Source organism: Pseudophryne corroboree, chromosome 8 (assembly GCF_028390025.1).
Source record: "Pseudophryne corroboree isolate aPseCor3 chromosome 8, aPseCor3.hap2, whole genome shotgun sequence".
NCBI classification, from domain to species: domain Eukaryota; kingdom Metazoa; phylum Chordata; class Amphibia; order Anura; family Myobatrachidae; genus Pseudophryne; species Pseudophryne corroboree.
This window is the reverse complement of record NC_086451.1, coordinates 7,231,168-7,254,110: the sequence shown is the minus strand read 5'-3', so window position 1 is coordinate 7,254,110 and position 22,943 is coordinate 7,231,168. Positions and strand designations below refer to the sequence as shown.

The following is a 22,943-nucleotide window of genomic DNA, read 5'->3' as shown; positions in this document are numbered from 1 at the left end:
CCCCCTGCAAGTGTCCCAAGGCACCCCAGGGTGCCGCAGCACACAGTTCGAGAACCACTGGTTTACACCATGAGGGATTCTATATTTAAAGGTTCAACATAGAGAACTCACAAGAGGGGCACTTTCTGGCAGGGGCAGATGGTCCAGTCCCAAATCAAATGAATTGGGCCGTGCGCTACCTGTAGCCTCAAAGATGCAGCTCGTGGCTATTTATGCGGGTAGTTCTGCTTACTGTGTGTCTGTGCATTTCTGCCTCTTCCGCATTTATCCTGTTTTCCACTGCAAGGTTTCCTGCATGCATTGCCACCAGGAGTCATGGTTAGTCTTCTCCCCAATTCCCCCCAATGTTTTCCCTATCCTTCCTGTGTGTCTGCTCCTCCGCTGTGTGTCTGTCACTCCTTTTGTGTTAGTTTCCTGGTATGTGCACCAACAGTGTTTTCCCCATCCTTCCTTGCTGTCTGCTCTTCCTCTGTGTGTCTGTCACTCCCTTTGTGTTAGTTTCCTGCTATGTGCACCTTCAATGTTTTCCCCATCCTTCCTGTGTGTCTTTCACTCCCTTTGTGTTACAGTGTTTTCCCTATCCTTCCTGTGTGTCTTCTCCTCCTCTGTGTCTCTGTCACTCCCTTTGTGTTAGTTTCCTGGTATGTGCACCAACAGTGTTTTCCCTATCCTTCCTGTGTGTCTGCTCTTCCTCTGTGTGTGTGTCTGTCACTCCCTTTGTGTTAGTTTCCTGCTATGTGCACCTTCAATGTTTTCCTTATCCTTCCTGTGTGTCTGCTCCTCCTGTGTGTCTGTCACTCCCTTGGTGCACATACCAGAAAACTAACACAAAGGGAGTGACAGACACACAGGAGGAGCAGACACACAGGAAGGATAAGGAAAACATTGAAGGTGCACATAGCAGGAAACTAACACAAAGGGAGTGACAGACACACACACAGAGGAAGAGCAGACACACAGGAAGGATAGGGAAAACACTGTTGGTGCACATACCAGGAAACTAACACAAAGGGAGTGACAGAGACACAGAGGAGGAGAAGACACACAGGAAGGATAGGGAAAACACTGTAACACAAAGGGAGTGAAAGACACACAGGAAGGATGGGGAAAACATTGAAGGTGCACATAGCAGGAAACTAACACAAAGGGAGTGACAGACACACACACACACACACACACACACAGAGGAAGAGCAGACACACAGGAAGGATAGGGAAAACACTGTTGGTGCACATACCAGAAAACTAACACAAACAGTGTTTTCCCTATCCTTCCTGTGTGTCTGCTCTTCCTCTGTGTGTGTGTGTGTGTGTGTGTGTGTGTGTGTGTGTGTGTGTCTGTCACTCCCTTGGTGCACATACCAGAAAACTAACACAAAGGGAGTGACAGACACACAGGAGGAGCAGACACACAGGAAGGATAAGGAAAACATTGAAGGTGCACATAGCAGGAAACTAACACAAAGGGAGTGACAGACACACACACAGAGGAAGAGCAGACACACAGGAAGGATAGGGAAAACACTGTTGGTGCACATACCAGGAAACTAACACAAAGGGAGTGACAGAGACACAGAGGAGGAGAAGACACACAGGAAGGATAGGGAAAACACTGTAACACAAAGGGAGTGAAAGACACACAGGAAGGATGGGGAAAACATTGAAGGTGCACATAGCAGGAAACTAACACAAAGGGAGTGACAGACACACACACACACACACAGAGGAAGAGCAGACACACAGGAAGGATAGGGAAAACACTGTTGGTGCACATACCAGAAAACTAACACAAACAGTGTTTTCCCTATCCTTCCTGTGTGTCTGCTCTTCCTGTGTGTGTGTGTGTGTGTGTGTGTGTGTGTGTGTGTGTCTGTCACTCCCTTGGTGCACATACCAGAAAACTAACACAAAGGGAGTGACAGACACACAGGAGGAGCAGACACACAGGAAGGATAAGGAAAACATTGAAGGTGCACATAGCAGGAAACTAACACAAAGGGAGTGACAGACACACACACAGAGGAAGAGCAGACACACAGGAAGGATAGGGAAAACACTGTTGGTGCACATACCAGGAAACTAACACAAAGGGAGTGACAGAGACACAGAGGAGGAGAAGACACACAGGAAGGATAGGGAAAACACTGTAACACAAAGGGAGTGAAAGACACACAGGAAGGATGGGGAAAACATTGAAGGTGCACATAGCAGGAAACTAACACAAAGGGAGTGACAGACACACACACACACACACACACACAGGAAGAGCAGACACACAGGAAGGATAGGGAAAACACTGTTGGTGCACATACCAGAAAACTAACACAAACAGTGTTTTCCCTATCCTTCCTGTGTCTGCTCTTCCTCTGTGTGTGTGTGTGTGTGTCTGTCACTCCCTTTGTGTTAGTTTCCTGCTATGTGCACCTTCAATGTTTTCCCTATCCTTCCTGTGTGTCTGCTCCTCCTGTGTGTCTGTCACTCCCTTTGTGTTAGTTTTCTGGTATGTGCACCTGTCCCTCCGTGTGTGCCTATGCCCCCTACTTTAGTACAGAAATCCATCCATCTCTGCCCCCCCTTTTGTGTCTATATCTCTCCTTCCTGTCTGCTCCTCCAGGCCACGGTACACTTGCTCCCCACTTTCTCCCCTCTCGCCTTCCTCTTCTCACCTCTTTTTCCTTTTCTGCTCAGTGTGAGGGGAATTACCAGCACTGTGGCTGCCTATCAGGAGCGATGTGGGCCCACGGAAAAGTGCAACTGTGTCCACCACCACGTAACTGCCAGGTACAGTAAGCGCAATTAGGTGATTTTTATAAATTATTACAGTATCTCAACAGGTAACTTATGGCCCGGGGGTGTCGGGGAACCAAGAAAGTTTTGTGAATCACTGAGTTACAACGTAAGCTATGTGCCATCTTGTGTTACCCCTGACGACTGCATGTGTATTGTGATTTCTCTATCTTGAATCTGAATCTTGAATCTGCAGATTATTTCTATTTATTTGTGTAACACACAATTGTCACAGAGATGTATACAGATATTTACCATGCCCATACCCCGGTCTGATAGAGCCCTTAATGACGAGACACAAAGAGGTCTATATAAATCAGGCATGTCCAAACTGCGGCCCTCCAGCTGTTGTGAAACTACATATCCCAGCATGCCCTGACACAGTTTTGCTGTCGGAGAATGCTAAAGCTGTGTCAAGGCATGCTGGGATGTGTAGTTTCTCAACAGCTGGAGGGCCGCAGTTTGGACATGCCTGATTCAAATGAATAGTGAAATAGAGAATATCACGCGTTTCGCCGAGCACGTTTCATAATATTTCATAATATTTCTCTGTAAGGGGCCCATTTATCATTAAATGTTTGTGGCAATGGGCGTTTTCATAGGATACATGCAAAGATTAAGAGGTCTATTTACTAAGCCTTGGCTGGAGGTAAAGTGGACGGAGATAAAGTACCAGCCAATCAGCTTAGGGGTAGTTCTAGTTGTTTCATGCAATCCTTGGAACGTAACTATAAAACATTCAGCGCAGTGACGCACAGAGATACCGGGATGTTAAAGTGCCATCTAGACGAGCCGGAACTGATGGTCTGTGTTCCCCGTTACTTTCTCCCACTATAAATTATAATACAAATTGCTATTCTGCGTGATGGCGTCTTCTGACCTCTGCGGTCCCGGAGTAGCTGCTCCTCAGTCCTTTCTATAGCGTTCTACGGAATAAAGGGCGCAGCAGTGGGCACTGGGTGGGTAATAAAATGAATGCTCCAAGTCCCAATACATATACGTAGTTAAGGGCAGTAACTATTTCTCTGCCATGGGCGTTTGTTTTCTTACAACTGCCACCTACCGCACCGATACAGTGCAACTAAAGTGATTGGTGTTTCCAGGTGATCAGGAGTGAATGGGATCTCTCAGTGTAATATGATTAGGGAGGCCAATCCTGGGACCCAGATCGGCGGGATCCCGGGATTTTGGCCCAAAAATGCCGTGATTTGAATCCCGGCATTTAGGGTGCGTATGCGGAGGGTTCCCGGGCAGCGCTGAACACTATAGCACAGCGCTGCCCGGCTGTCAGCGAGGTATTTACAGCAGCCATGGACACACACACACACACACACACACACACACACTGTACGCGCTGGCGGCATTTCGAATGTAGCGGCAGCCACCAGCCAATCAGAGCTGGCAGACCGGCAGCCAATCAGGGAAGCGGCAGCAGCTGTGGGTTCCGATTGGCTGCCGGACTGCTAGTTCTGACTGGCTTGCGTCCAGCGCTACATTTGAAATGTGTCCATGGCTTCTGTCCGCCTAAGAGTAAGTAATGTTTACTTATCGCTACCTACACCCACCCTCCCTCACTGCTCCAGACATCCTCCCTTCCTACTCCTTACATGCTCCCTACACCCACCCTCCCTTCCTGCTCCTTACACCCAGCCTCCCTCACTGCTCCAGACATCCTCCCTTCCTGCTCCTTACACCCAGCCTCCCTCACTGCTCCAGACATCCTCCCTTCCTGCTCCTTACACCCACCCTCCCTCACTGCTCCAGACATCCTCCCTTCCTGCTCCTTACACCCACCCTCCCTGCTCCAGACATCCTCCCTTCCTACTCCTTACATGCTCCCTACACCCACCCTCCCTTCCTGCTCCTTACACCCAGCCTCCCTCACTGCTCCAGACATCCTCCCTTCCTGCTCCTTACACCCAGCCTCCCTCACTGCTCCAGACATCCTCCCTTCCTGCTCCTTACACCCACCCTCCCTCACTGCTCCAGACATCCTCCCTTCCTGCTCCTTACACCCAGCCTCCCTCACTGCTCCAGACATCCTCCCTTCCTGCTCCTTACACCCAGCCTCCCTCACTGCTCCAGACATCCTCCCTTCCTGCTCCTTACACCCACCCTCCGTTCCTGCCCCTTCCCTGTACCCTACACCCACCCTCTCTGCCCGTTCCCTGCTACCTACACCCACCCTCCCTCACTGCTCCAGACATCCTCCCTTCCTGCTCCCTACACCCACCCTCCGTTCCTGCCCCTTCCCTGTACCCTACACCCACCCTCCGTTCCTGCCCCTTCCCTGTACCCTACACCCACCCTCCGTTCCTGCCCCTTCCCTGTACCCTACACCCACCCTCCCTCCCCTGCTACCTACACCCAGCCTCCCTCACTGCTCCAGACATCCTCCCTTCCTGCTCCCTACATCCACCCCACCCTCCTCCCTGCCCCTTCCCTGCTCCCTACACCACCCTCCTCCCTGCCCCTTCCCTGCTCCCTACACCCACCCTCCTCCCTGCCCCTTCCCTGCTCCCTACACCCACCCTCCCTCCCTGCTCCTTACACCCACCCTCCTCCCTGCCCCTTCCCTGCTCCTTACACCCACCCTCCCTGCTCCTTACACCCACCCTCCTCCCTGCCCCTTCCCTGCCCCCTACACCCACTCTCCCTGCCCCCTACACCCACTCTCCCTTCATGCTCCCTACACCCACCCTCCTCCCTGCCCCTTCCCTGCTCCCTACACCCACCCCTCCCTGCCCCTTCCCTGCTCCTTACACCCACCCACCCTTCCTGCCCCCTACACCCACTCTCCCTTCATGCTCCCTACACCCACACTCCCGTTGCTCCCTACGTCCACCATCCCTTGCTGCCCTCCACATACACATTCCCTGATCCCTACTGCAAGCCCGGGATTGGTCTCCCTAAATATGATGCTAGGAGGGTATTTACTAACCGTGAAGTCTGCACATGCCTTCTTCTGTTTGGACAAGTTTGTTGTTGTGTTTTTGCCTCTATTTGCCGATGGCATTTACACCTGCAAAATCCCACGGACATAGATGTCGGTTTTCAATCGACGCTGAAACCCGACGGATGATAAATATGCGGATTTTGCAGTCAGAAAACCTGTTGATTTTAAAATCACCCTTTAGTAAATTTACCCCATGATCTCTTCTCATTCCTCATCCAGACCACATACGGGAGGGGATGGGGCATGACCATACAGATATGTGATGTTTGTGCAGATCTCAGAGGCCTGTGTTGGGCACTCGGGGTGAGAGGTGAGATGGATGGGCCCTGGGAGAGGGTGTCCCAGCTGGGGTAAGCCTGTGTGTCATTAGCTCAGTCCATTAAACCAGCTAGTTTCATGCACACGACACAAGGAACCACACATGTGTAATATAGCTGCATGCAGCCGTCTCCATATTTTAATACTTTCTTTACATACTGTAGAACAGAGTTTAAGAAAAAAATGTACAAAACGGCATTTGCCAGTCCTGCGGCCCGCAACGGCCCTCGCTCGGACGCAGGATGCCGGCACCGGTCAGAAGCAAGTGAGAAAATACATGCGCTCTGTACAGCGTGGGGGGGTCTTCTGCTAGGAAAGACGTGTAACAAAGTGATATGCTTGTATCAATAAAAGCTCGCTCATTGAAGGCAATACATACAGATATTATCAATATACCATATGTGTGTATATAATCTATCTTTATACACACACAGTATATACTATTGATTGCATTGTGTAATGACAAAGAAGTATCAAAGCAGATATATCAGATATAAAATGGTATTTAAGTCTATAAGAAAGCGGGATACAATGTCATTCCTACTGACGGGCGTCAGGGTCACATCAGCTGATTACATTACATATGTGGGGTGATAACGTGCTATAGGTGAAATTGCCAGATTTGGCACCATAGTCACTTCCCGGTGATGCCGCTTGGTGAGTTGGCAGCACATCCAGGTAGTACAGTACCCGCTCAGAGCCAGCGCCCGTTACCGTGGGGTACTTGGCTAATATAATTCCCCTATATTATCCACACCGGCCTGAGAGGCGCTGCCTACGCCAGTGATACTCAGCCTGGCATGTAGTTGTGGCCCCACGTCAGTCATTCTCCTGGGAGCCCACAGGCGCTGGCCATGTAGGAGGTATTGCATATAAGACCATCCCGCAGGGTGTATACATTGATTATAGAAGGCACTAGCAGATCACTGCTTTCAGGTGGGCAATGGACAACCTCAGTACTCGGCTAGCTGGTCCCTCACATAGAAGTGGATATCAGACAGATCACTAGTAGACAAAGGTTTAGAGAATATATAAATTGGCAGATGCGCAACACTCCCATTGTGCGTTGTCCCGGCTTACAGCGTGCTATCTGCAGGAAGTAGGTATTGGCGACTAACCTACTGTACATACTGTATATCACCTGCTAGATACCATTAATAATATATCTACACCCGTCATTAATACATTACACTGAGATGATCTTATTTACTATTTCCAGCAATTAACAAAATGAGGGATTCCTTAGAAGCGTACGTATGGCGCAACAATCGGAATGTACGAGTTGGGGATTTTCCACCTACAACGCGTTTAACAAGGAGAGAAAACTTCTCATTCGTTGTGGGTGATGGGATACGCTGCAGATTGTGGAATCGTCATCAGCCGCGTGCTGGAAATAGGAGACATGGGGAAAGTAATAGCCGAGAACGTTTCTAAGGCTCATTTTCTCCTGTTCTCATCAGGATTGAGGCAGTTTGTGGGTTTCACAGCGAACTATATATAAAAGGGCAGAGAAAAATGTTGCCTTAATGGAATGTTATTTATACCCCCTTCCAGACCAGCAAAAACGTCCCGGGTTCTTGCACGTGAATCCGCATCAACCCAGGATGTTGCTTAGTCTGAAAGGGTCCTAAAGGAATATCCCGAATCGAGCGTCCCAGCATTTTATTCAAGGTCGCAACCTGGGTTGAAGCCGGAATCAACCTGGGATGTGTGCAGTGTGAACGGTAAACCAGATCAAGGCGACCCGAAACCCATTATCTGCATAGGAGGCGGCAGCATTTGGAGATGATCATCTTCAAGCATCGCCTCCTGTAGCTTTGGTGGTGACTTCATCCCGTCAATATGCGCCGCAAGCCTGAAAGGGGTCTCAAGCCAGGTCGCACCTGGGAAGCACCCGTGTAGAAATTCCCAGGTGCGACCCGGCTCTGCCAGTCTGAAAGGGGATTATTAATCTATTTTAATTTGGACACTGAAAAAAGTCACACGTAAACGTCTGTATATTTAATATTAAATCAGCAGTATCTTTAATTAGCTGGAAGGGACATACAAGGTGGGAATGTGGCATCTCTGGCCTCCAGCGGGTTACAGGGCTTATTTCCAGGAGTGATGCACCCTGGGGGGGTCGGAGTGTATTTGTCAGTCTGTAATTATTTGTGAGATGTGAATGTGCCACCCTTGTGATTAGCTAGAATGGTGTGACGTACATCTCTATACATCTAACACAGGGACGCCAGCAGAAATAGCGCAACTCAATACATGCCCCCTCTCCGCCACCACTACATTATTTACAGAGGGCAGGGAAACCGGGCACCTACACACAAAGGATGGGGCCATTTTTGGGTGGGATATCTTATGAATATTAGTCGGATAATATATTGATATTATGTCATAAATAAAGAACATTCTCCCCAAGCTGGGCTCAGACATTTTGTGAGTCCCGCTGGAGAAAGAGCGCTATATATTATAAATAAAGTTATTATCTATACTTACAGTGCCAATAACTGAGACCCATAAACGTATGCAACACTCCAACAACCGGAGCCGCCTGGAAACATGTCTCTCATACACACAAACGACACATATGGGGGGGGGGGTAGGTGTAACGCTGGGAAGTGGGTGGGACAGGATGGGGGATGGGCCGGTGTTGCAGTGGGCGGAGGTCTGAGAAACTGCACCCAGGTTGGCATAATGCGGCAAGTACACAACGCCAGCCCTGCGACCACATGGGATAGACCTATTGCCTGTCTAGCTGGACACTGTCTATCCACTGATTGGAACCCACTAAAGCCAGGCAGTCAGAAGACGGTGGCTCTGCCGCTATGTCTGTGGGGGGGATTCGGGAAGGAGTACAAGGAGAATTTAACATTTGTGGCTATAACGCCTTATTTTGGCTCAGTACAGGCCATGAAAGTATACACAATGACAACACACCACACTCACCTACTGTAAAGCAGGACGCCTCAGAAAGGGGTGTGTCGCTACATGGGTGTGGCCACAACCGGCACACGTCTAGTGCCTCTGCATGGCGAGCTCGTCCACTAAACACAACCTCCATAGCAGATGCACTTGGTACCAGCTCCCCACCGCCAGTACATCGCCATAACACGCAGCATTTGGGGCAAATGTCCTGTCTGCCATGACAGCTGTACAGTCCCACCATAAATAGGGACGCTTGGACGCTTCTAATTCTGAAACCTCAACGCGCCTTCCCAGCACTTGCCATTATTGGTGGGACAAACAGCGGGCAATAATGGTTCGGCCAAACCAAAATGACAGCCGGTTTGGAAATCGTTGACCACCATCCATTCTGGCAGATTCGCTGTGACCGTCTGACTGGTAAATACGAAGCATTCCTACGATATGCGACCAGTCCAGCCAAAGCCTATGTCGTTCTGAAATGGGGTCAAATAATAATGTAAGACGTGGCCTCTACCATGCCTACAGGCAGCGGGGGCGGCCATTATATGGAACGTACCAATGGTATAGTAATGGACATGCTGCCTATTCGGCGACATTAGATAATTTGGCTGCTTCCAACTGCGCCAGTGACTGTAAGCTCCTGTAATAACCATCAGCCAGAAACACTGCCTCATCAATAACAGGTTTATTCTACTCCCGGTAAGGGATGGGGATTAATACTGATAAGGTACCTTGTAAATGTGCAGTATAAATATTGTATGTTAGTGTACAATTCTCTGCAAAGAACCTGGACACCATATTAACCGGTATCAGATGCAACATTAAAATACAAAAAAAAAAAATCAACATTCCCCTTGCCGTAATAAGTTCAAAACAAAATGTACAGAGATAAGTTCATCAATAAAAACAATAAGTGATATGTCCGTTACTAACAATTTGTTGAGCCCCCCCCCAGTGATTGTATAACAGCTCCGACTGATAAATAGGTAGGTTCCCCTTTTAGTACGGAATCCGTCCAGGACTGGAGGCATCGGTGATTCCGCCCCAACGGAAACTGGAATTTTTTGTCTGTTTTACTTAATGGATACAATTAAAGCTGCTTGTTATTTAACCGTCAGATAACTTCTATTTCTCGGCTCGCGCACACAGTTCCCTACTGCACTAACTACCTTATTTTTCTGTTTTGTGCTTTTCAGCTGCAGCTGTCTTCAGGCAGTATGGTTTATTTTCATCACCCAGGGATACGACACAAATTGCTGCCTGGATACAACTGTATCCAAACCAGGGAGTTGTGTCGTATCAAGGGGCAACACAACTCTGCCTGATATACATCTACAACTGGAGAGGACAGATGGGAGCTAGAATGATGATAATGATATATTGCATTGCTGGAGGCTAGGTACAAGATGGTAAATTAAAGTCGTCTTAGGGCGGGAAACTCTTTAAACCTGTTTGTATAAAGATTCGGGGGTGCAAGGCCTCAGAATATTGGCACGTATCACCTAGAACAGTGAATTACAATACAAATTGGCAAAACCCCTTTTCTAACGGACATCTGTAGAACGGAAGATAAATGTTGCGCCTCATCTTCAGGAGACGTTCGGCATAAGACTGATAGCACCATTGTGAAGCTCTGCTCTGGAATACGTACCCTGGACTTGCAGGAGGGCTGAAAGTGTTGGGGGGGGAAACAACTTAAAGGGCCAGTAACGCTGTAGCGGCTGCACAAGACCTAACGATTCTCTCCATATCATTGGCTGCTGGGTTCCTTTACATCCCCTACAGCAGACATAGACTTACCCAATAAATAAAAGCGCTAGATACGAAATGGGAGGGAGGACCTATTAATACAACAAGCAAATGCTAAACCGCTGGGACAACATAACTGGGCAGGGTCAACGTCTTCCTATCAGCTGCTTGTAAAACGCGGCGTATATTCTCACTGTTCCGTTTGTGCGCTCATTACAGCTAGGGTAGAGATTGTCCGACTTCATAAACCCCAAATACTGTGTGGTCTGTGAAAAGTGGCTGCATCGGAGACTGTATTCTCAGATCCATCCCGTTGGTTCTCTTTTTTTGGCGAGGGCCACTTAGCCTGTCCCGACGCAGGGGTGTGCGGAACGCATCAGTATATACGCGTGGAATTGCTTTCAAACTTCTGTGTGAAACAAAGCGTTTGGAAAGTATTTGCAGATACAAAACATCACTTGGATTGTTTGCTAGCCTGTGGTTGCGCTGCAGTAGCGGGATGTTCCGGTACTGAGGACGTAGTGGTCTGTGCCAAGCTCCGGCAATTTAGGGGTGGAGGCTTCCTGTAAGGATTGCTGGCATCGTCGCCATTCTCCACCCCGAGTTCCAACAAAGTCCAATTCGGAGTGTGACTCATGGGCTGAGCCCGGCTGCGTATAAACACGATACAGAAGTCAGTTGGGTTGTGTGATCAGGCAGAGCGTCCATGAGTCAGGCTTGTTCTCATAGCTGCGTTTCGTCCCGCGTCTCCGGATTACCCGTCTGCTCTGTCCTGTAACTATTGCTGCTCTTTCGGCTGTGGGAGTCATTAGCGACGTGGGCTAGAGGGTCGGACCTGATGAGATATCTAGGAGAAAATTCCATACAAAAAGATAAATAGTGGAAGCAGGTTATGTATATACGTCCATCACTTATCAGAGAATCAGTGTCCTAGGCTCATTCATCAATTCTTGCGGTTTCATAGGTAACATTTTAATTTGCTGTCTAAGACCTTTCCCTGCCTCCTCGTGTGTCAGTACTTACACGATATCATTCAGCTCCAGGCGTGTGTCCGGCGGGGGATTAATGAGGACGTAAGACAGTGTGTTCTGGTGATCATTCATCTCGTCTGTTACAAAGATAGCAAAACAGAGGCAGCGTTATTGGTTTCTATCCCCAGATGCGGCGTATGCTATATCTGCATTGTGCGTTATCATGTCTCTGTACAGCCAATACCCCTTCATACAGGCCCAGAATTCCAGTGCAGCCATTGTGTCATACAAACATTTCTTTTTTTATTATTATGATTATTAAAAACTGGCAATTCCTGCTGGAAATATACACAAGACTTGTCTGTATACACCGCAACAAGGTACCGGCGTAAGTCAGAGTATATGTAACTGGAACCACACACTTCATTCAGGCGGTTTCCTAATTAGCCTTTAAAAATCTGTTTCCTACGTAGAGTACAGTCCGGATCCACCGACTCAGCAGCTTTTTATTTTTCAAAAACATTGATCATTAAAAAGAAACAAACTTTCCACTTATCATTCCCCTATCCCGTGTGTTCCATATTAGGGACATATCCGTCACACCAGTAGCCAGGAATTGGGAAAACCTCTGAGGCACTGTCTAGCTTTATATGGTAGAAATATAATACTATAAAACGGAGACTCCACCATAGCGCATGCCTCCTGAGGCACCACCATAGCGCATGCCTCCTGAGGCACCACCATAGCGCATGCCTCCTGAGGCACCACCATAGCGCATGCCTCCTGAGGCACCACCATAGCGCATGCCTCCTGTCATAAGAACATCATTCCTACTGTGGGAAAAGCAGAGTTTGCAGGACGTCTAAAAACAAATGCTCATAAAACAAACATCACGTTTTGTGAAGACAATTATTATTCATAGAGAAGATTAAAGAGTCGTTTACATCTGGATGTCAGAGAACGAGGGGTAACAAACAGCGGATGGATGGCTGGCTGGATGGATGGATGTCAGGTAAAGTGACCATGACAAATCCCGGGTCACTTACTGCAAGTCCTAGTATGCCTCCAGCGAGTACAATCCTGTTATGGTGTGTTACAATGCTGTACTGAATGTTACAATGTGTTGCAATGCTGTGCTGGTGTGTTACAATGCTGTGCTGGTATGTTACAGTGTGTTGCAATGCTGTGCTGGTGTGTTACAATGCTGTGCTGGTGTGTTGCAATGCTGTGCTGGTATGTTACAGTGTGTTGCAATGCTGTGCTGGTATGTTACAGTGTGTTGCAATGCTGTGCTGGTGTGTTACAATGCTGTGCTGGTGTGTTACAACGCTGTGCTGGTGTGCTGCAACGCTTGTGCTGGTGTGCTACAATGCTGTGCTGGTGTGTTACAGTGTGTTACAATGCTGTGCTGGTATGTTACAGTGTGTTACACTGTTGTGCTGGTATGTTACAGTGTGTTACAGTGATGTGCTAGTGTGTTACAATGCTGTGCTGGTGTGTTACAACGCTGTTCTGGAACGCTGTGCTGGTGTGCTGCAACGCTGTGCTGGTGTGCTGCAACGCTTGTGCTGGTGTGCTACAATGCTGTGCTGGTATGTTACAATGCTGTGCTGGTATGTTACAGTGTGTTACACTGTTGTGCTGGTATGTTACAGTGTGTTGCAATGCTGTGCTGGTGTGTTACAATGCTGTGCTGGTGTGTTACAACGCTGTGCTGGTGTGCTGCAACGCTGTGCTGGTGTGCTGCAACGCTTGTGCTGGTGTGTTACAATGCTGTGCTGGTATGTTACAGTGTGTTACAATGCTGTGCTGGTATGTTACAGTGTGTTACAGTGATGTGCTGGTATGTTACAGTGTGTTACAGTGATGTGCTGGTGTGTTACAGTGTGTTACAGTGATGTGCTGGTGTGTTACAGTACAGGATAGAGCTAGTGCACTCTCATGCAAGTGACCACGCCACACTATGACTAGCGTATCAGAATAAAGCATTTATACTGAGCGGCGGCAGATTAGCTGTAGCAGATGTAAGTAACGCCCAGTGTAAGTGCCCGGAGTAAGCGCGCGGTGTAAGTGCCTGGTTCCAGGGGGAATAAACCACAGGAATTATCTGTATATAGTTTTGCTGTTGCACAAAAGGGTTTTGTCTGGGCTGTGTCACACAAGCAGATTTGTGCCATGCCATTACACTACAGGTGCTATGCGGAGCGCTTCACTCAGTGTTTCTCTGCCAGCATCCTCTGCGTGGTTTCCCTGCTGAGAGAAAACTTCTGTTGTGACACCAGCTTAAGGCATTCATCATGCCATGGAAATAGCTTTGCCATGAAGATACACACTGAACAATACCACACACTGTACCTCACACACAATGTACCAATAGTTCTCCTGTAATTGTGCTGGATTTGTGAGGCACAGATTTATCCTTGCAGTAAGCGCTGAATGGTACAATTAGACTTTGGGAACATGGAATGCTCACCACCATATGAAATATGCCAATGAATACAGTATGATCTGCACACAGCATGGTATGGTCTTGGGGTCAGCGGTTATATAGGATAGTCCTGTTAGTACAGCATGGTGTGAGGATAGTCAGGGTGTATACGGTTAGTACAGCATGGTGTGAGGATAGTCCGGGTGTATACTGTTAGTACAGCATGGTGTGAGGATAGTCCGGGTGTATACTGTTAGTACAGCATGGTGTGAGGATAGTCAGGGTGCATACGGTTAGTACAGCATGGTGTGAGGATAGTCAGGGTGCATACGGTTAGTACAGCATGGTGTGAGGATAGTCCGGGTGTATACGGTTAGTACAGCCTGGTGTGAGGATAGTCAGGGTGCATACGGTTAGTACAGCATGGTGTGAGGATAGTCAGGGTGCATACGGTTAGTACAGCATGGTGTGAGGATAGTCCGGGTGTATACGGTTAGTACAGCAAGGTGTGAGGATAGTCAGGGTGCATACGGTTAGTACAGCATGGTGTGAAGATAATCAGGGTGTATACTATTAGTACAGCATGGTGTGAAGATAGGGTGTATATAATATTTATACAGCATGGTGTTTTGGATAGTCCGGGTGTATAATGTGAGTACAGCATGGTGTTTTGGATAGTCCGGGTGTATAATGTGAGTACAGCATGGTGTGAGGATAGTCCGGGTGTATAATGTGAGTACAGCATGGTGTGAGGATAGTCAGGATGTATTCTGTTAGTACAGCCTGGAGTAAGAATAGTCCGGGTACTGTATATGTTAGTACAGCATGGTGTGAAGATAGTCCGAGTGTATATAATATTAGTACAGCATGATGTTTTGGAAAGTCCGGGTGTATAATGTGAGTACAGCATGATGTTTTGGAAAGTCCGGGTGTATAATGTGAGTACAGCATGGTGTTTTGGATAGTCCGGGTGTATAATGTGAGTACAGCATGGTGTTTTGGATAGTCCGGGTGTATAATGTGAGTACAGCATGGTGTTTTGGATAGTCCGGGTGTATAATGTGAGTACAGCATGGTGTGAGGATAGTCAGGATGTATTCTGTTAGTACAGCCTGGAGTAAGAATAGTCCGGGTACTGTATATGTTAGTACAGCATGGTGTGAAGATAGTCCGGGTGTATATAATATTAGTACAGCATGATGTTTTGGAAAGTCCGGGTGTATAATGTGAGTACAGCATGATGTTTTGGAAAGTCCGGGTTTATAATGTGAGTACAGCATGGTGTTTTAGATAGTCCGGGTGTATAATGCGAGTACAGCATGGTGTGAGCATAGTCCAGGTGTATACTGTTAGTACAGCCTAGACTGTTAGGACAGTCCGGGTACTGTATATGTTAGTACAGCATGGTGTGAAGATAGTCAGGGTGTATACTATTAGTACAGCATGGTGTGAGGATAGTCTGGGCATATAATGTTCGTACAGCATGGTGAGGATAGTCAGGGTGTATACTATTAGTACAGCATGGTGAGGATAGTCAGGGTGTATACTATTAGTACAGCATGGTGTGAGGATAGTCAGGGTGTATACTATTAGTACAGCATGGTGTCAAGATAGTCAGGGTGTATAATGTTAGTACAACATAGTGTGAGGATAGTCAGGATGTACAGCATGATGTGAGGATAGTCCGGGTGTATAATGTGAGTACAGCATGGTGTGAGCATAGTCCAGGTGTATACTGTTAGTACAGCCTGGAATAAGGATAGTCCGGGTACTGTATATGTTAGTACAGCATGGTGTGATGATAGTCCGGGTGTATACTATTAGTACAGCATGGTGTGAAGATAGTCCAGGTGTATACTATTAGTACAGCATGGTGTGAAGATAGTCCGGGAGTATATAATATTAGTACAGCACGGTGTGAGGATAGTCTGGGTACCCTATATAATGTTAGTACAGCCTGGATAGAGGATAGTCATGTTAGCACAGCATGGTGTGAGGATAGTCCGGATACTGTATATAATGTTAGTACAGCCTGGATAGAGGATAGTCATGTTAGCACAGCATGGTGTGTGGATAGTCCGGGAACTGTATAATGTTAGCACAGCATGGTGTGAGGATGGTCTGGGTACTGTATATAATGTTAGTACGGCCTGGATAGAGGATAGTCATGTTAGTACAGCATGATGTGAGGATAGTCCGGGGCACTGTATACGTTAGTACAGAATGGTGTGAGGATAGTCCAGATACTGTATATGTTAGTACAGCATGGTGTAAGGATATTCCGGGTGTATAATGTTAGTACAGCATGGTGTGAAGATAGTCCGGGTACTGTATAATGTTAGTACAGCATGGTGTGAGGATAGTCTGAGTACTGTATATAATGTTAGTACAGCCTGGATAGAGGATAGCCATGTTAGTACAGCATGGAGTGAGGATAGTCCGGGTGTTTATAATGCTAGTACAGCATGGTGTGAGGATAGTCCAGGTGTATAATGTTAGTAGTACAGCATAGTGTGAGGATAGTCCGGGTGTATAATGTTAGTACAGCCTGGATAGTGGATAGTCATGTTAGTACAGCATGGTGTGAGGATAGTCCGGGTGTTTATAATGCTAGTACAGTATGGTGTGAGGATAGTCCGGGTGTATAATGTTAGTACAGCCTGGATAGAGGATAGTCATGTTAGTACAGCATGGTGTGAGGATAGTCCGGGTACTGTATATAATTTTAGTATAGCCTGGATAGAGGATAGTCATGTTAGTACAGCATGGTGTGAGGATAGTCCGGGTGTTTATAATGCTAGTACAGCATCGTGTGAGGATAGTCCGGGTGTATAATGTTAGTACAGCATGGTGTGAGGATAGTCCGGGTGTTTATAATGCCAGTACAGCATGGTGTGAGGATAGTCCGGGTGTATAATGTTAGTACAGCCTGGATAGAGGATAGTCATGTTAGTACAGCATGGTGTGAGGATAGTCCGGGTGTTTATAATGCTAGTACAGTATGGTGTGAGGATAGTCCGGGTGTATAATGTTAGTACAGCCTGGATAAAGGATAGTTATGTTAGTACAGCATGGTGTGAGGATAGTCCGGGTGTATAATGGTAGTACAGCATGGTGAGAGGATAGTCCGGGTGTATAATGTTAGTACACCCTGGATAGAGGATAGTCATGTTAGTACAGCATGGTGTGAGGATAGTCCGGGTGTATAATGTTAGTACAGCCTGGATAAAGGATAGTTATGTTAGTACACTATGGTGTGAGGATAGTCCGGTGTATAATGTTAGTACAGCATGGCGTGAGTATAGTCCGGGTGTATAATGTTAGTACAGCATGGTGTGAGGATAGTCCGGGTGTATAATGTTAGTACAGCCTGGATAGAGGATAGTCATGTTAGTACAGCATGGTGTGAGGATAGTCCGGGTGTTTATAATGCTAGTACAGCATGGTGTGAGGATAGTCCGGGTGTATAATGTTAGTACAACCTGGATAGAGGATAGTTATGTTAGTACATTATGGTGTAAGGATAGTCCAGGTGTATAATGTTAGTACAGCATGGTGTGAGTATTGTCCGGGTGTATAATGTTAGTACAGCATGGTGTGAGGATAGTCCGGGTGTATAATGTTAGTACAGCATGGTGTGAGGATAGTCCGGGTGTTTATAATGCTAGTACAGCATGGTGTGAGGATAGTCCGGGTGTATAATGTTAGTACAGCCTGGATAGAGGATAGTCATGTTAGTACAGCATCGTGTGAGGATAGTCCGGGTGTATAATGTTAGTATAGCATGGTGTGAGTATAGTCCGGGTGTTTATAATGTTAGTACAGCATGGTGTGAGGATAGTCCGGGTGTATAACGTTAGTACAGCATGGTGTGAGGATAGTCCGGGTGTATAACGTTAGTACAGCATGGTGTGAGGATAGTCCGGGTACTGTATATAATGTTAGTACAGCCTGGATAGAGGATAGTCATGTTAGTACAGCATAGTGTGAGGATAGTTCAGGTGTTTATAATGCTAGTACATCATGGTGTGAGGATAGTCTGGGTGTATAATGTTAGTACAGCCTGGATAGAGGATAGTCATGTTAGTACAGTATAGTGTGAGGATAGTCCGGGTGTTTATAATGCTAGTACAGCATGGTGTGAGGATAGTCCGGGTGTATAATTTTAGTACAGCCTGGATAGAGGATAGTCCTGTTAGTACAGTATAGTGTGAGGATAGTCCGGGTGTTTATAATGCTAGTACAGCATGGTGTGAGGATAGTCCGGGTGTATAATTTTAGTACAGCCTGGACAGAGGATAGTCATGTCAGTACATTATGGTGTGAGGATAGTCCGGGTGTATAATGTTAGTACAGCATGGCGTGAAGATAGTCCGGGTACTGTATATAATGTTAGTACAGTCCGGGTGTATATAATAATAACAACCGTACAGCACGGTGTGAGGAGAGTCCGGGGACTGTATGTTAGTACAGCCTGGATAGAGGAAAGTCATGTTAGTACAGCATGGTGTGAGGATAATCCAGGTGTATAATGTTAGTACAGCCTGGTTAGAGGAAAGTCATGTTAGTACAGCATGGTGTGAGGATAGTCCGGGTACTGTATATAATGTTAGTACAGCCTGGATAGAGGATAGTCCGGGTGTATATATCATTAGTACAGCACGGTGTGAGGACAGTCCGGGTACTGTATGTTAGTACAGCCTGGATAGAGGAGTCATGTTAGTACAGCATGGTGTGAGGATAGTCCGGGTGTATAATGTTAGTACAGCATAGCGTGAGGATAGTCCGGGTACTGTATATAATGTTAGTACAGCCTGGATAGAGGATAGTCATGTTAGTACAGCATGGTGTGAGGATAGTCCGGGTGTATAATGTTAGTACAGCATGGCGTGAGGATAGTCCGGGTGTATAATGTTAGTACAGCATGGCGTGAGGATAGTCCGGGTGTATAATGTTAGTACAGCATGGCGTGAGGATAGTCCGGGTACTGTATATAATGTTAGTACAGCCTGGATAGCGGACAGTCCGGGTGTATATAATATTAGTACAGCATGGTGTGAGGATAGTCCGGGTGTATAATGTTAGTACAGCATGGTGTGAGGATAGTCCGGGTGTATAATGTTAGTATAGCCTGGATAGAGGAAAGTCATGTTAGTACAGCGTGGACTATGTATACTCAGGGTAAGGCCTGTAGGTCATTGCAGCCAGTTCTGCTCCATGGAAGAAAGCTTTTTCTGGTGAATTCATGCAGTGAGTAAAAGCCTATCTGCACCCACACACTGTATATTGCCATCTATAGTAGTAGCGGGCACCAGGTCAGCCACTCATGAGAGGGGATCAGCGTGGAATTCATTTTAGACATTTATACTATATTCGGTCACTGTGAGCAGCCTGCCGGAGAAGCTGGCAATATACAATGTTACTGTGGGACTTCCATGAACCGTGTTAGGGGCCATTTTGTACAAATGAGCGCGTCAATGGAGGAAGATGCCAACTTGTGGGCCGCTCTCTGATCCCACCCCACAACATTATTTATATAAGGTCATTGGAAGTGTATGTCATCTTGGTAGGGAGCCAAGCGATACCCAACGTCCTATATAATCAGCGCCCGTTTTACCAAAATCCATAGAGAGGAATAAAGACGACAACATAAATATAGGGTGTATATATATATCTCATATTTACCCATATAAATGTAACGTCTGTAGCTGTGACTATGCTACATTGAGAAAGAGTAATAAGTGTTTCAGACTTTTCTGCTACAAATTTTGCGTCCTGTGATTCACTTTGCTGTTATAATAGCTGATCCCTGCTAGTGCCCAGCGGCCTCTGGTACCAGACTCCGCGATCAATGACGCAAGCCTCCCTCTGATCGGTATGTCAGTCACTGGGGCGCTAGAGTTTGTGCTGAGCGTCTGGCGCGTTCACATTGCGCCTGCAGAGTACAGGATGCGACGCTTGCCCCAGCCACCTCTCCTGTCCGTAATTTGTAAGCTGGCACGGAACCCTGACAGGCAGTTGGCATATTCCTGATCACATTGGGCGCTGAGTCAAGCCTGACTCCCAAGGAGGAGAATTACCTTGCAAATATCCAAGGTTTACCCGATTCATCACATCACTGGCAGTTAAATTTGCTACATCCTCTACAGAGACATACAGAGAAGAAAGGCACAGACATGGAGAGAAAGAGAGAGAGATCAGCAAGAAACGTATTTCAGGTTCTGAATCAAAACGTACCCATGGTCTACGGCGGGCAGAATGGCCCATTACTATCCATTCGCTATTACCTAGTGGCGTCGCTAAAATATGAGGCGCTAGTTACTTCATGTCTCAGTGAGGTCACTAGCCCCAAGCAAACGGATAAGCCGCATCACCCTACCCCACACTACGGCGTGTAGGATGCACAAAATGGCTGATGCGGCAAAGTGGCGGCTGTAATTTAGGAGGAAGATAAGGTCATGTCACCTACTGCTAACCACATCACCAGTCGTGGCTAAACATGGCATCCTACGTACAGCGGTCAGTATGCACTTATTTCCAACCTGAGCGTCTCCAACTATAGATCAGAAACGCGTCATGTGAATTCTGTACATTTTATAATGTTTTGTTTCCTGCTAATTACACAGAAATATCTTATTCCCAGTCACCACCTTATAGATGTATAAATATAAACACTGAGGGTAATTAGCTTGCCCTGTAACTTATCACTGTGTTGTGTAACACTTATAGGTTTCTTGACGCGTTTTGTTGATGGACAGAATCAGTGATGTAAAAGTATTTCTCCACTTGTACATAAAGAATATTTAGCAGTGATGTCTGTACCATTAGGGGGATGATATGAGACACTCCTTTATCAATGTGCTCTGTCTTCAGAAGTCATGGAAATCTACGAAACGCGTCAGCTGATAGAATTATCTTCTTATTAAAGGAGTTTCATCTGTGAGATTTAAATTCAACTTCCAGTCTGGGGCCTATCATTGGACGTTTCATGATAGGGTTCAACCGAGACATGAGGCGGGGAACACTGGCCACCTGTAAATACTGCTATGGGGAATTGGTAAGATAACTCTTCCGCCAAGGCGGTATCCCTCAGCGGACTCTGCAAGATGTGTTTCATAAAACGATTTAAGAAAAATAAATGTATACAAAGAAGTATGATGGGCTCCTGATAATAAGTAGGTCCCTAAGGTCTTAATGGGTGGTAGCACGATGACCTTTCATTACATAGAGGAAATGGAGCCTGATCACTTGGGACATAGTACAGAGACTTCGGTCCTATACACAAATGTGGGTCACAAAGTTTACTACTAGTTTATTAAGCGCCAGAGGAAGTTCTAGTGAATAAGTCAACACATCTATATTAGCGTTTTAATAAGAACCTGTGTGGACCTCTTAATATTATAACTGACATAACAGGACATGGAAGAGCAATTGGGTTACTACAGTGCATCTGCAAAGTATTCACAGCGCTTCACTTTTTCCACATTTTGTTATGTTACAGCCTTATTCCAAAATGGAATAATTTCATTTTCCCCCCCTCAAAATTCTATACACAATACCCCATAATGATAATGTGAAAAAAGTTTTTGAGATTTTTGGAAATTTACTAAAAATAAAAAACTAAGAAATCACATGTACATACAGTAAGTATTCACAGCCTTTGCCATGAAGCTCAAAATTGAGCTCAGATGCATCCTGTTTCCACTGATCATCCTTGAGATGTTCCTACAGCTTAATTGGAGTCCATCTGTGGTAAATTCAGTTGACTGGACATGAAAGGCACTCACCTGTCTATATAAGGTCCCACACTTGACAGTGCATGTCTGAGCACAAACCAAGCATGAAGTCAAAGGAATTGTCTGTAGACCTCCGAGACAGGATTGTCTCGAGGCACAAATGTGGGGAATGGTACAGAAAAATATCTGCTGCTTTAAAGGTCCCAATGAGCACAGTGGCCTCCATCATCCGTAAATGGAAGAAGTCCGGAACCACCAGGATTCTTCCTAGAGCTGGCCGGCCATCTAAACTGAGCGATCATGCGAGAAGGGCCCTAGACAGGGAAGTGACCAAGGACCCAATGGTCACTGTCAGAGCTACAGCAGTCCTCTGTGGAGAGAGGATAACCTTCCAGAAGAACAACCATCTCTGCAGCAATCCACCACTCAGCCCTGTATGGTAGAGTGGCCTGACGGAACCCACTCCTTCGAAAAAAGCACATGGAGGTCTGCCTGGAGTTTGTCAAAATGCACCTGAAGGACTCTCAGAGAAAAGAAATTCTATGGTCTGATGAAACAAAGATTGAACTCTTTGGAGCGAATGCCAGGAGTCCTGTTTGGAGGAAACCAAGCACCGCTCGTCACCAGGCCAATACCATCCCTACAGTGAAACATGGTGGTGGCAGCATTATGTTGTGGGGATGTTTTTCAGTGGCAGGAACTAGGAGACTAGTCAGGATAGAGGGAAAGATGAATGTACAAAGACATCCTGGATGAAAACCTGCTCCAGTGCGCTCTTGACCTCAGACTGGGGTGACGGTTCATCTTTCAGCAGGACAACGACCCTAAGCACACAGCCAAGATATCAAAGGAGTGGCTTCAGGACAACTCTGTGAATGTCCTTGACTCGCCCAGCCATAGCCCAGACTTGAATCCGATTGAACATCTCTGGAGACATCTGAAAATGGCGGTGCACCGACACTTCCCATCAAACCTGACGGAAATTGAGATGTGCTGCAAAGAGGAATGGGCGAAACTGCCCAAAGATAGGTGTGCCAAGCTTGTGGCATCATATTCAAAAAGACTTGAGGCTGTAATTGC

General features: G+C 46.7%; 1 protein-coding gene across 6 annotated transcripts in view; it reads right to left on the bottom strand.

Annotated features, from left to right (window-relative positions):
* Positions 1 to 6,168: 6,168 nt before the first annotated feature.
* KCNT1 (potassium sodium-activated channel subfamily T member 1) overlaps positions 6,169 to 22,943 on the bottom strand; it is a 363,573-nt gene continuing 346,798 nt past the window's right edge. For 4 of the 6 annotated variants that reach the window (XM_063935850.1, XM_063935852.1, XM_063935854.1 and 1 more), the window contains 3 exons: positions 20,208 to 20,270; positions 11,752 to 11,836; positions 6,169 to 11,575 (listed from right to left, as the gene is read on the bottom strand). In XM_063935850.1, the coding sequence (XP_063791920.1) occupies positions 11,452 to 11,575; positions 11,752 to 11,836; positions 20,208 to 20,270 (272 nt within the window). In that variant the 3' untranslated portion in view covers positions 6,169 to 11,451. The remainder of the gene's footprint in view (positions 11,576 to 11,751; positions 11,837 to 20,207; positions 20,271 to 22,943) is intronic. The other 2 variants (XM_063935851.1, XM_063935855.1) reach the window with 1 other exon arrangement.